The 12,754-nt window shown below is 37.5% G+C and overlaps 1 protein-coding gene across 1 annotated transcript in view; it reads left to right on the top strand.

The window, feature by feature from the left end:
• Positions 1-12,390, top strand: part of DGKB (diacylglycerol kinase beta) — a 620,162-nt gene extending 607,772 nt beyond the window's left edge. Inside the window, exon 25 of the mRNA XM_059728962.1 lies at positions 9,914-12,390. Coding sequence (XP_059584945.1) covers positions 9,914-10,021 — 108 coding nt within the window. The 3' untranslated portion in view covers positions 10,022-12,390. The remainder of the gene's footprint in view (positions 1-9,913) is intronic.
• Positions 12,391-12,754: the final 364 nt, after the last annotated feature.

The raw sequence follows: 12,754 nt of genomic DNA on the forward strand, positions 1-12,754 counted from the left end.
TCAACACCCATTGAGTTTATTGTGGCATTCGTTGGAACTGAGGGCACTCTGCACGTGGCTCCAATGATAACTGTATTCAACACCTTTCAGGAACTAAGCAACTTTGTATTTCTCAGCAACTGAGACATTTTAATTCTCAGAAAAGGTTGACTCCATCCCTTTCCAGGATGTGGGTAGCTAAGCTGTGAGTCCCTTCTCTATTTCCCGTTTAATTTACATGTTGAACCAAATGACAACAATGCAAATTATGTTTTTCAAGAGACTAAACTTGACTTTCTGGTTAATGCTGCTCTAGATCCAGTATATTAAGCAGAAAGCTTCTTCTACCAGCTCCTAGGATATCTATGGCATTTCAGTAAAACATCAGCACATGTGGACTTTGAAGATTGCAGGCTGTTTGAGTGAGATGAACAAGACATCCACTTTTCCTGTTACTACACTTTGACTGGCATTTTTGTATAGGAACAGCACAGCAGCACATGGGTTCTTGAGAGCTTTTTCTTTTTGGTGAATAAATGTAACTTTCCCCTAAGTGATGGTGTAAAACATGGCTATTGTGGAATACAATTATTTTGGAATGCAGAAAATATTGTGATAATCCCCATAATTTGTAAAATCTGATTTGCATGCTTTTGATTTCTTTTTTGTCCCTGATGCTAAAGAATTTGCTGCATGCTTTACTTGCAATCTGTTTTCATGCAAATTGCCCCTGTAATAACTTGAGACCAAGAAGATCTGTGCCTGCTGGCTCCTCTGCTCAGACTGCACAAAGAGATTCTAGATTCCTTTCACAGTGGGTACGACTTTACTGTGCTACACTGAAAGCTAATATCCATAGACACTAGTGTAACAAAACGGTAGGGTGTCAGGGTGCTCCCGGAGATTCACCCTGGATTTGCATAGTTTATTGGAGCCCCACTCTGCTGAATGGTTATGCCTACATTACTGATTTGTCCAGAAATCACAGTTTACCACAGCACTTTGGTAAAGTAACAGGAAAACAAAAGGGTATATTTCAAGGGAGAACAAATGATATTAAAAAAAAAAGGAAAAAGTGATCAAATGCTTTGACAACAAAGTATGGTAGAACAAAACTGACAAAATCTTTACCCTATGTTCAGGCTACCACCTCCCAGTCATAAAAATCATGTGAAAATCTCTCTGGGGTCAGCCTCCCCTTACTTACAGCTAGCTCCCTCAACCAGGGACCTCCATTCCCCCTCTTCATACCAGAAGCCCTGTAGCTACCTACTAGTGATCACTACCTCCAGAACATTTTACATGGCTTCCCCAATGCACACACCCCTAACTTCAAGGAAGACAGAGAATCCTCTAGAGCAGGAGTGGGCAAAGTCCATCCCTCGGCCTGGATTGGGCCCACGGCAGACTCCATTTGGTACCTCTGTGAACCAACTTTTAAGTTGGCACCCTGCCCTACCTTCTGTATGGTTTTGTTGGAAACTATGTGTGCGGGCCGCGCCCTGATCCCACCTTTGTCGCCATGTGCGGCGGCGATTCCAATCTCATTCCCGTCGCCATGTGCGAGCCGGGGGTAAGCCGAGCCTGTCTTCGTTGCACACGGGCTGTGGCCGGCAGCCCGGGCACACGGGGCTGGAGAGAACCGCGGGGCGGTTTAGCGCACGCGAGTTAGAATTAGTTACGGAGGCGCAATGGTTGATTGAAAAGATTGTTTACTTACACCCAAAGATGGTATTGGTGTAGGCTGGACAGGTTTCCAGGCACAGCTCCTGCTTGGATCCTCACTAGAGGAACACGACAAATCGATTGCTCCCACGGAGTTGTTCAGGCTCCGCGGGTCCAGTTCGGTTAGACTCGAAAAGTTTCCCCGGAGTTACTTATGCTCCGCGGGTCTGAAGTTACAGGAAAGGGATACGTCTAGGATTGCGCTCGGCGGCAGGGAGAGGCTAAAAGCAAAAGCTCCGTAGGCTCGGTTCCATTGCCTCTATTGCCTGCTTAGGGGAGGCGCGTTAGGTCCGCAAGGGTCCACAGCGTTTGAAGATCTTCCCACAGAATCTCTCTAGTCCTCCCTCCTCCGACTTGGGCGGAAGCTACCCAAGCCTTTTTTATGGCTAGCAAGCCAATCGCTAGCTGCCACATGTGCCTACATTAGGAATGGGCCAAAAATGTGGCGCAAATCCTAATACAAATGGCGGGAACTTCTTTACAGCGTGTATCACTACGATGCAAAAGAGATGCACACTGCAAAGAAGCTATAATCTGGCGGGAAATCCCCCGTTGCACCAGAGTTCTCTCTTGCAGCAGAGAACTCTACCGTGCAAAGAAAGCGACAAATTGGAGGGAAATAACTTAGCGGTGCCGAAGCACACACACACAAACAAACAATCACACCTTTGGGTTGTGACACTATGGACTAGAACCAGTATGGTGCTGTGACAGTTAACTTTTAGGGTTCTGGTCCCTGGTGTCAACTACATTTTACATTCTACATTTGAATGGTCATTGGCTAAAATCAAAACTTGTATTCACCCTCCTGGTCCCAAGAATCTTACATTCCTTCCTTCCAATCATGGGCAACTGGTGTTGCCTTAGTTGGGGGGGAGGGGAGGGCATGTGCCCCCCCTGCCACCAGTCCCGCCAACTGGGGGCGTCCCCCGCAGTCAATCCTGCTGACCGGCGGGGCAAGCACTGGCCGATCACTGCAGCCACTCCCAGAAGCAGCTGCAGTGATCGCAGTGATCAGCTGGCACTTGCAAGGGGGGGGTGGGCACTGGCACTTCCATCTGCCCATCGCCTAAGCAGTGAGCACGGCCAGTCAGGGGGTGCACCTCCTATGCATCACCACTACTTCCAATGGTCAAGTTCAACAGGAGAGATTCAGGGGAATTAACTCTACGCTACCGCAGCAGAGCCTATGATCTGATGGTTAGGAGTGGGGAGAGGTGGATTTGAACCTCCTCAGACTGAGACAAGCTTAGAATACAAGTCTTCCACTTACTGTGAAGACATATTAGACTGTGATGTAAATGTGGGTGCTGCCACCATTGCCACCACCACCATGTCTGTCACTCAGTTTTTATGAAGTCTGATTCAGTCATTGTGTGGTATGCATATATGCTCCAAGCACACTATTAGATCAGGCCCCCAAAATATTCCATCAAGCTTCTGGATTCTGATGAGGCTTAGACAGGAGCTAGGCATATGCCTGCTCAGGCCAAGGCAGTCTTATAAATGCAAGAACCAGAAGCAAGACATCTAAATTAGTTTAAGCTAAGCAGCAATGTGTCTAGTGAATTTTGGTTTAATTCAAGTTAGACAGCTATTGAGAGTGGGCATGGATTATGATTTAGAATTTAAGCACCAATGTCCTTTATTTTGGATCTGGCTTTCTATATGAAATCCTGACTGCAGTGAAATCTATGGGAATTTTCTGCTGATCCAAATTGACTCAGGATTTTACAGTATAGTTCTAATAATGTAAACAATATGACAGCTGTGTATTAATATTTATTAATTGCATTGGAGTAGTACCAAGGAGTCTCAATAGGGAGAAAGGCCACATTGTGTCAACAGTGTACTCACATATAAAATAGAGAGCATCACCACCCTACTCATATTATTATCTAAGTTTCTGCAGTATGTTGCATACAGGCAGACTGCTGTGCTGCCCAGAGCCCCAGTCAGTCAGCTGAAGCATAATAAGCTGTAGGATTGAAGCCTAAATTGTATTGTTTTCACCATCTTTTTGTATAACATTCTTTTGGGGGAGGAAAGATTATAATGTTAATGTTATGTTAAACATCTTGTCTAATTAGCTGGAGAGGAAATTTTATCATAGCTCTCTCAGACAAATACAGTGACATGAAAGATATTTATGGTTTCACCTGATTTCCAAACAGGTCATTAATAGTAATGAATCTTCAAAGGCTTTCAAGTTAATTCGATAAATTTCTAACTTCACCCATCAGGATTTCTGGAAGAAAAATAATCTTTCGGTTTAACTACCTAGCTTAATAGCATTGTTTTTAGAAAGCTATAAGAGTATTCTGTCTTAATTACAGATAACTGTGATTACATTTCTTTCATCTGTTCCTGACTTGGTGAACATCAAGTCTGAAGCTGCTAAGCATCACAAGACTAAAAGTGGAAGAAAGAGACCTTATAGAAGATGCAGGCATTCTTCCTCCATGAACAAATGACAATAATAATCCTTAGATGGGTCCATTTTAATGGAGAGCCAGAACTTTATAATGTCATTATTTTTTTATAAAACATCAGGCACATTGTATGTCTATTGATTAGAATTATCAAAAGGAAATTTACTATTAAGCCATTATTTTTCCCCTGTACTATTGTTCATAATGTATATTGGACCAGACAATTATGTTTTGACTGTTTCTCAGTCTTTTCATTTTATATGTTCTTTGGTGAATAAGTCTGAATAATGGGACATTTTTCCCTGGCCTTTCTCTAATTCCCTAAGAGTACAATTGAACCATGGTGCAAAATGCCCAACCAAGGCCAACTCACTACTTAAGCTGTATGTGAAGACAGAGAGATACTTCTTACACACCAGCTGAAAAGCATCTGCCTCAGCTGATGGGAAATACTAAGAGAGGAACTCACTTTTGCATAGCTCTGTCAGCCCCAACAGGCCATGGAAACGGCACAGAAAAGCTACCACTCTTCCCATCCCATGAATTTCTCAAGCCATCCACTCTCTTCTCTTATGTCATTGAACATGTTGTGCTTTTTTGAACACATCCATTGTGTCTGTTTTTTCAGCAGGAGCAGGATCACACCCTAGTTGCATTGGTTGATGTAGGGAAACATTAAGTAGTAGTTAAATAGTTAACATACAAATTGATGCCAATCTTTCGAAAAGTTTCTCTCTTTCTAATGACAATGAGCAGAGGGTGTATTACTTTTTTTTTGTTGAGGTTCTGACACTTTATTGTGCAGTTGGGCGTTATTTTTTTGTGTTCACTGGTACATTGCGCATTAATTAGTTTTGTTTACCTATGCATAATTTTTCTTAATTTCACAACAGTAGTTTTTGTAATTGACAATGCAATTTACTGCATGTGTGCTTTCTGCACCTCAGACAAGTATGCTAACATGTAATGCACCTATCTTTCCAGTTCAGATTGTTAAGAAAAGAATTAGTTGTGACTAATTGCCAATTAATTTGCAGTGGTTTGAGGGAGGGAGGGGGGAAAACAATTGCACCTACTAATTAAAATTTAAAATATTCCAAAGTGTCATCTTTAGGTGTCTGTGGAATACATAATTTCCATTTTAGTTCTGTGCTGGATCTGTAACAGCCCTGAGCTTGACAGCTCTATTAATTTAAAGGCTCAGTGATACCTATTAGTACAAAACACGAAAAAAATGCCATTAATCATTTATTTTAATTTTGCAGCTCTGTCATTTTCTCAGTATGTTTAAAAATTATGATGACACCATAATGTTTTCCAATCTACCTGTGTGAAGGGGAAACGGATCACACTACTTAGGAGAGATACTAGAGTATATTATTAGAGCTTAATTAATGCCAAACTGATTAGGTTTGATTGCATTTTGCACAATAATATTGTTAAGAAATTATTTAAAAGAAGTGTGGCATAACCTACTATTTAAAATCATTGGACTGAATCAAAGAGTTTGGCCAAAATGAACACAGCAGAAGCCAGGAGAGAGGGTTCCAAATCTATCGTGTCCCTGTACAATGTGGTCTCCCTTCTCAAAGTTAGAACAGCCTTAAGGGCTGGTCTTGCTGAGCTGCCTCTGGGCCCATCCTCTCTTGGTGAATGGTGTGGAATAGTAGTGCTGCAACCATGCCTTGCCATGGACCAGAGTAGCCTCTCCACTGGGAAACAGTTCCTTATGTTAGAACACACTTCCCAGCCAACCTCACAGCTAGTTTCTGCTGATAGCTTGGAGTAAAGTGATCACAGAGCCCTTAAAACAGTGTGTTCATACTTGAGTTTACTTTATCGCCCCTAAAAGGTAGAATTCACTTCCTTACTGTTAATCCAAACATTTTAACAGAAATTAGAGAAAATGAAGACTATCATCTTCATTTGCAGTTTCTAGTTTCTTACTATCAGTGATCCTGATTAGTTCCCATATTTATAGCACCACATTCTCTTTTCAGCGGAAAAGTAATGATCTCTTATTTACGCATACCATGAAATCAGTAATACATACATACGTAACTAGTACATATTGTAGAGTCCAATAACATAAAGGGGAAACTGTTAGGTCTAAGAAATACAGCTAATACATTCAACGTATTACTCCCTAGTGCATTTTGTTTACTGGATGCACTATTAATGTGGCTTCTAGGCATGTTTTGAAGCTCGGACCTGAAAGAAATAAATGTCCATTTTATGCATTTATAAACATCTTGAATATCACAGACTTGGACTTCTCATTCATTACAAAAGTTATCTTCAAATAGAGAGCAATTACCATCTCTAATTTTAAGAATTATGCTCTTTCAAAACTGGCTATGATTTTCCTTTCAGCAAATATATCATTAAATGCACTTTCCGGGACTGCAAAAGTGATTTTAAAATTTCTAATGCTAAATTTTTTGTTAGAGCCATTTATTAGATGTTAAACTAAAACTAAAAGTTTTTATGTCTGCAAAACTTCATTGTTAAGACTACTAACTCATAGGATGAAATCTGGGCCCTGAAGAAGTGAATGGGAGTTTGCCATTGATTTCAGCAGAGGCACAAACATACGACTGGAAGAGGCTTACAATAATGTTATTTACTGAACTTTCAACACAGACAAAATTTGCCTTGCACAGTTCTTATCTGAGCTTGCAACTTCCTGTTGGATGCAACTTTTCTGGCTTTTTATGATTTTTTTCCCCCTAAATATAAAAAGTTACCCCAAACAGAAACATTTTCTTGTGTATTTTTTTTATGACAGTCTCTCAATCTATTCATCAGCTTTGCATGTTTTGTCATTTTTTTGCAAGGATTATCCATGATTGCATTTCCTGTGTCCAAGAAAATGGACTAAATTCTCCCAGCTCTAGAACTCAAAGTATTCCATAAAATTTCTACAAATTGACTTTACAAAGGTATCGACAGTTAGTGAAAATAATGGTTTTACGGTAGAATGCAAAATATTGCCATTTTTTAAAATTGGAATGGGCATATTTATGACTGATTCTTTTCACGTAGCTGTTCCCTGTGTCTTTGTGAGAGTTTGTATGTGCTTACTGGGCCTTAAGGATATTGGGTCTTTTTTAAGTCTTTTTTTAATGTAGTTCAGTAAGAGATGACATACGTGTCTTTGCATAGAGTAGCAGATAAGTTGAATTTAATAACTAATCCCCCAGATATTTCATAAACCTTCATATACAAAGTCATACATTACTCTCTTCAGCTTAAATTGTGTTCATGTATATATTTGATGTCAGTGGAATTAAGCTGGTTTATCTTAGCTGAAGATCTGCTCACTATACCACGTTTATAAAGATGTACTTAAGGCTGTATACCCTCATATACGCTGATCTTTCAGAATAATTACAGAAAATGTTCAAAATGACTCCCGTGTCCATATTAAATCCTCCAAGCAATAAGACGATATGTTTTTTTCCACTCGTACTGTTCACTCCTGGTTGAAACCACTCCCTTCAGAAAAGCCTGAGAAGAGAAGCTAAGAAACACTCCATGATAAGTCAAGAGGTTCTAGATCTCAGACACAAAAGAGGTTGAGGTTTTAGACTCTGGAGCCCTTTTCAGAGAATATTTATTTGAACTGCTTAGTTATTCTTATCCAATGGTATAAAAAAGTGTGAGAGGGGTGCTGGTATCCAGAATAGCTGGTTCAAATGAAAGAGATTTACAAATAAATATTTAGTCAGAAAGTAATTATAGTTGTCCCGAGAGACACAATATGGCCTCCCCTTCTAGGGGATTCCAGAATGAGTCCTCAAGATTACCCCTCCACTTCTTTTTAAAGCCATCCTTTCTTTGCCTTTTGCTCTCTGGCTGGGTAGAACAAGATTTGTAGAATTATAAAATTACATCAGTGGAAAGAAAACTTTTCTGCTGCTTCATCATGGTTGAGTTTTAATATTATCTACGTATTTTACTCAATGAAATTAGTAGGGTTAGAGTGTTGTTGTAGCTATGATGGTCAGGGAAATATGTGAGAAGCAAGGGGGTTTTTTGGAGATACCTGCACCAGCTGTTTTCCAAAAATGGCTCCATCAAGTAGTTCCATCAAGTAGTAGCTGGAAGTGCCAGTGCTGATTAGCTCATTATTGAACTCTGTGATCAGGCTGACTGTATGTGACCACTATCACCACTTCCAAAGCCAAACCTGTCTTATCCATGTGATGTATGTCTTATATCAAGCCATGAGAGAGATTTTCAGAGCTGGATCATTTCTTGACAGGAAATTGACATAAATAGAGCTATGCTAATTTACCCCAGCTGAGAATCTGTCCTCCACAGTGGAACCTGAAGTGGCACCTATTGTGAAAAAATGTTTTGTCACCAAGTCTCTAGAGCAAGAATACTTCTCTGGGTGAAATTAATCAAAACCTAATAGCAAAGAGAAAGATAAACTAAATTTGATGCCAGTGAATACTGATGTTATTCTAAAGTTATATAATAGCATTGCAATGCGCATGTGAAGAGTAAGCTAAGGTTCCAATGTAGTTAAATAAACCTACTCATCCCGTTAAGATTTTTATGTTTTGGTCTCTTTAGATTGTAAAGTAAATTCCTATCCCAAGAAACGGCCTGTTCTATATTTTAATGAGCCTCTCCATGTGGCATACATTTTTTGTTTCATTACTATTAGTGAATGACAAGTGAAGGATATTCATTTTAACTTGAAAATGTCAGGTATGCACTTTAAGAGATATATTTTTTGCAGTTTTTAATGAGGTGGTGTTTCTTTTTGAAAGAAATACCCATCTCTGATGTGGGTACTGTGCAGGTGACAACTGATATTTAATAAGTGATGGTTCTTGTATTAGTCGTAGTTCACTAAAGAAAATGTCTCAGATTGCTTTTGAAAAACTCTTAGCGTCACTAGCCCAAAGGCAAGATGTGACCTTTTTATTACATAATGAGAATCATTTATTATCTTACAATGTATCTTAAAGTCACAGACAAAATGCCACTTTGATAATTGCTTTCAATTAGCTTTGAGCATAGCATACATTCATAAAATGTCTTCTCTAATTTAGACTTGAATTAGAGAAAATTGCAGACATAATCTACTTTAAGGTTGTCTCATTTAAGGTGATTCGTAGTTTTATATCAAAGAAATCAAAATGGGTGGCTTTACAGCAGTCTTTCAAAGTGCTTAAACAGGCTTTTCAATATTTGAATCTATTCTATTGCCAATTAATTAACAAATTAGAACACTAGTTCATCATTTTTTTTACATGTTAACTTTTTACTTTAATTCCTAATGGTTATTTTGATATTAAGCATTGTGTTTTTGTTAAAAGAGAACAATTGATTAGGAGAATAAATAACATATACTATAACACAACACCATGTATATCTTAATAATGAGCACCAACTTGTTGCCCCATCTTACAGTGTGTCCTTTCCTGCTATTAAGTTCTTTTTCATTCCATGGATACGTAAAACATTAAAATTCAAGCAATGATAATGCTGGTTATAAATCTCACACCTCCCAAATTGGTAGTATATTGCCAAGAAATTATTATGTATTTAATAGTATAACACAAATAATTATAAGTATGCATGATAACCTTGAATATAATGGATTTGCTTTATGGTATTTCATATATTAGGTATAATAAAATATACCTAAGGACCTAATTTTTAAGATCCAAAATGATTCAGCTACATTGGTGTTTTGCAAAAATACAAGAGATATTGTGCTAACTAAATGCTAACTGTATTTTCTTTTCCTCCCCTAGATAAAAATAACCCACAAGAATCAAGCCCCAATATTGATGGGACCTCCTCCAAAAACTGGTCTTTTCTCCTCCATCATCAAAAGAACAAGGAACCACAGCAAGGAATAAGCCTTTGTAGCTGAGTTGTTAGAAAATAAATTAGCAGCATTGGTGTTTGAATATTCATGCTGGAAATCTTTCAAGAGTTTTAGAATATTCTTTACTTGCAGAATCATGGAATCTGGTATAGCAGTTTCTGTGACTGAGCTAATGTAAAATGATGCTATTAGAAAAAAAATATTGTCACGGTTTTGTAGGCATTTTGCATGAAGAAAGCAGATGTTTACATAAAGTGATATGGCATATTTTTGTTGCATGCATTACCATTTACTAATTTATGAGATAATTCTGCCATGGAATACAAGAAGGGAATGCCATAAGTAATTTGATTTTCTTGATATGATTCCATTTCTAGTTTACTCTAATGCAGTTATCATAATCCATAGATTTGATAATTGCTTCTCTTAATCTGAAGATGTTTGGATTCGGTAATTGATTTGACCTGTCACAAAAGAGTCTGAAAGGTCACAGGTCTCATTAACTCGTACTTTTACATTTAACATTGCTTCCCACTCTTAAGAACACTTTTCCTTTGCATTTTAACTCCACAAAATAGTACTCAAGTATTTATATCTTTGATAAGATATCTCTGATCCTGCAAACACATAGGCATGAGTAACTTTGCACATAGAAAACATCTTAGTCAGCTGACCTGCATTACTATTCGCATACATATAATTACTCATGTGTAAGTTTTTGCAAGATCTAGTATTAATGAAAGTCTGCCTGAATAAGGGTTACGAAACTAAGGCCACGCTAAGACAAAAGATAATACTACCTGTAAAAACTAGCCAGCAATGTTGTTTGCTGAAACATTAAAATCCTCTACTCAGCAATAAATCTTTGTAGTATGCCAGACTTTAAATCATTTTGCATATTGACCAGTAGTGCAGTGTGTATGCACACAAACAACCAAACCTCATGCCTAATAAAGTGCATTTCCCACCAAAGATTTAGTGAAGGATGCTTCAAAGAAATGGGTTAATGCATAATTAATCAAGCACACTGGATCAGATTCACTTCTGAAAATTTACAGTTCTTTTGATTACCTTGTCAATGTCCAGACTAATTCTAGGATAGGAAAAACAGTCAATTAATTGCAAGTAAAGTGTTCACCTTTCATTTGTTTCATACAGTAATAAACACAGACACATACAGTGAGTACTGCACAATTAAAACTTTATCTAATTTTCTTTGACTGTTATTTGTACATTTACACCATACACTACTTTCTCATGCTCTGAATCAATCTCCTGACAGCAAGGACATGCTGTTATCAGTTCCTTTTTTATAATTTGCTTCCATGAATAAAAACATTTCCTCTTAAAATGATTTGGGAAGCAGTTGTTCAGGTCTTCATTTCTCAGATCTCTGAGAAACTTCTCAGCAGCTTAGAAATCACAGCTCAGGTGTTTGCCTATGGTTTGCATGGCACTGTTGGATTGCCTAAGGCAAGTCCGAGAATGGCAACGTTTTTCAATGTTGCATATAAACTTACGATCTGGATCTACAGTAAAATGCTTTTTTGTGCGATCTTTACATTGTTCTTCATACAGAATGACCTGCACCTCATCACTGCATGTTTTCTGTTCTCAAACATCCCATGAGAAAATAAAACCTTTTTGAAATGCATGATTTATTAGTTTGCTCCCACCTTTATCTATCCATTAAAGTGCTAATGTTTTATCAAATCTATTTTTATATTGATTCATTCATCCTTAAAAAAAATTAAATCACATTTAATTATTCTGTAGTGCACGACACTATGCATGGGTTTAAGTAAAATTGATATTATTTGGTTCCTAAGTGTGTGAACTCAACAGAGTTCCTTTGTATATAGTAGATACTGAACTAAAAGGCAGTATATTGATGGTAAAGATTAAATATATATGAAATGTGCTCTCAATGTTCTGTAAACATTAGGAGGCAAATACCAATTAAGTTCAGCATTAGTTAAAAAAACAGAATGACAGTTATTTGCTAAAATTAAGATACTGTAATTCACCATTTTTGGGACCAGTGTTATTAACAATTATGATAAAATAGAAACTATTGCTCTTGTATATTGCATATATATCCACACACCAAAAAAAAAAGTCTGTTGCAGTGTAGTTACTGCAGTTATCTATAGAGGGCAAAAAGTATTTGCATAAAGAAATACCTTGTTGGCATAATGTTACATAATGTGTACTGTACATTGATTTTATGAAATTATGGTTACAGGTATTTTCACATATCTTAACATGGAATTTTCTACCGTTGCTATTCAACCTTTTGTGGCAAAATGTGTTTAATGATATCAATTATATCATGTGCCCTCTATGATAATCTCATGAATATTGTAAACCTGAAAAACAAATAAAATGGTGCATAAACTATTATTTAACCATGTATTCAATTTAAAGGTGCCAGCCTGTGAATATCTGTCAGATATATGATTTTTCCTATATAGAGAGAAGGATGGGTTTAAGCACAATCCAAAATAGTTCATTTCTCTTGTGATAGCTAGGTTGAAGAAGCTAACTCATAAATGACATTCCCACTGAAAGATTTAATAAAATAAATTGGCCATCTTACTGTATATAGACAATTGCTTTTATCTGTTATATTTTATAGTCCTACTAATCATCATGATAGTTTTTTAATGCAACTTATATGGTAATTAAATACTATGTAGAAATTGTGCATACTGAAAGAATATGATGTTCTGAAAGCCAAGGGAAAAGTTTATAGTACATGGAA

This window comes from Alligator mississippiensis, chromosome 5 (assembly GCF_030867095.1).
Source record: "Alligator mississippiensis isolate rAllMis1 chromosome 5, rAllMis1, whole genome shotgun sequence".
NCBI classification, from domain to species: Eukaryota; Metazoa; Chordata; order Crocodylia; family Alligatoridae; genus Alligator; species Alligator mississippiensis.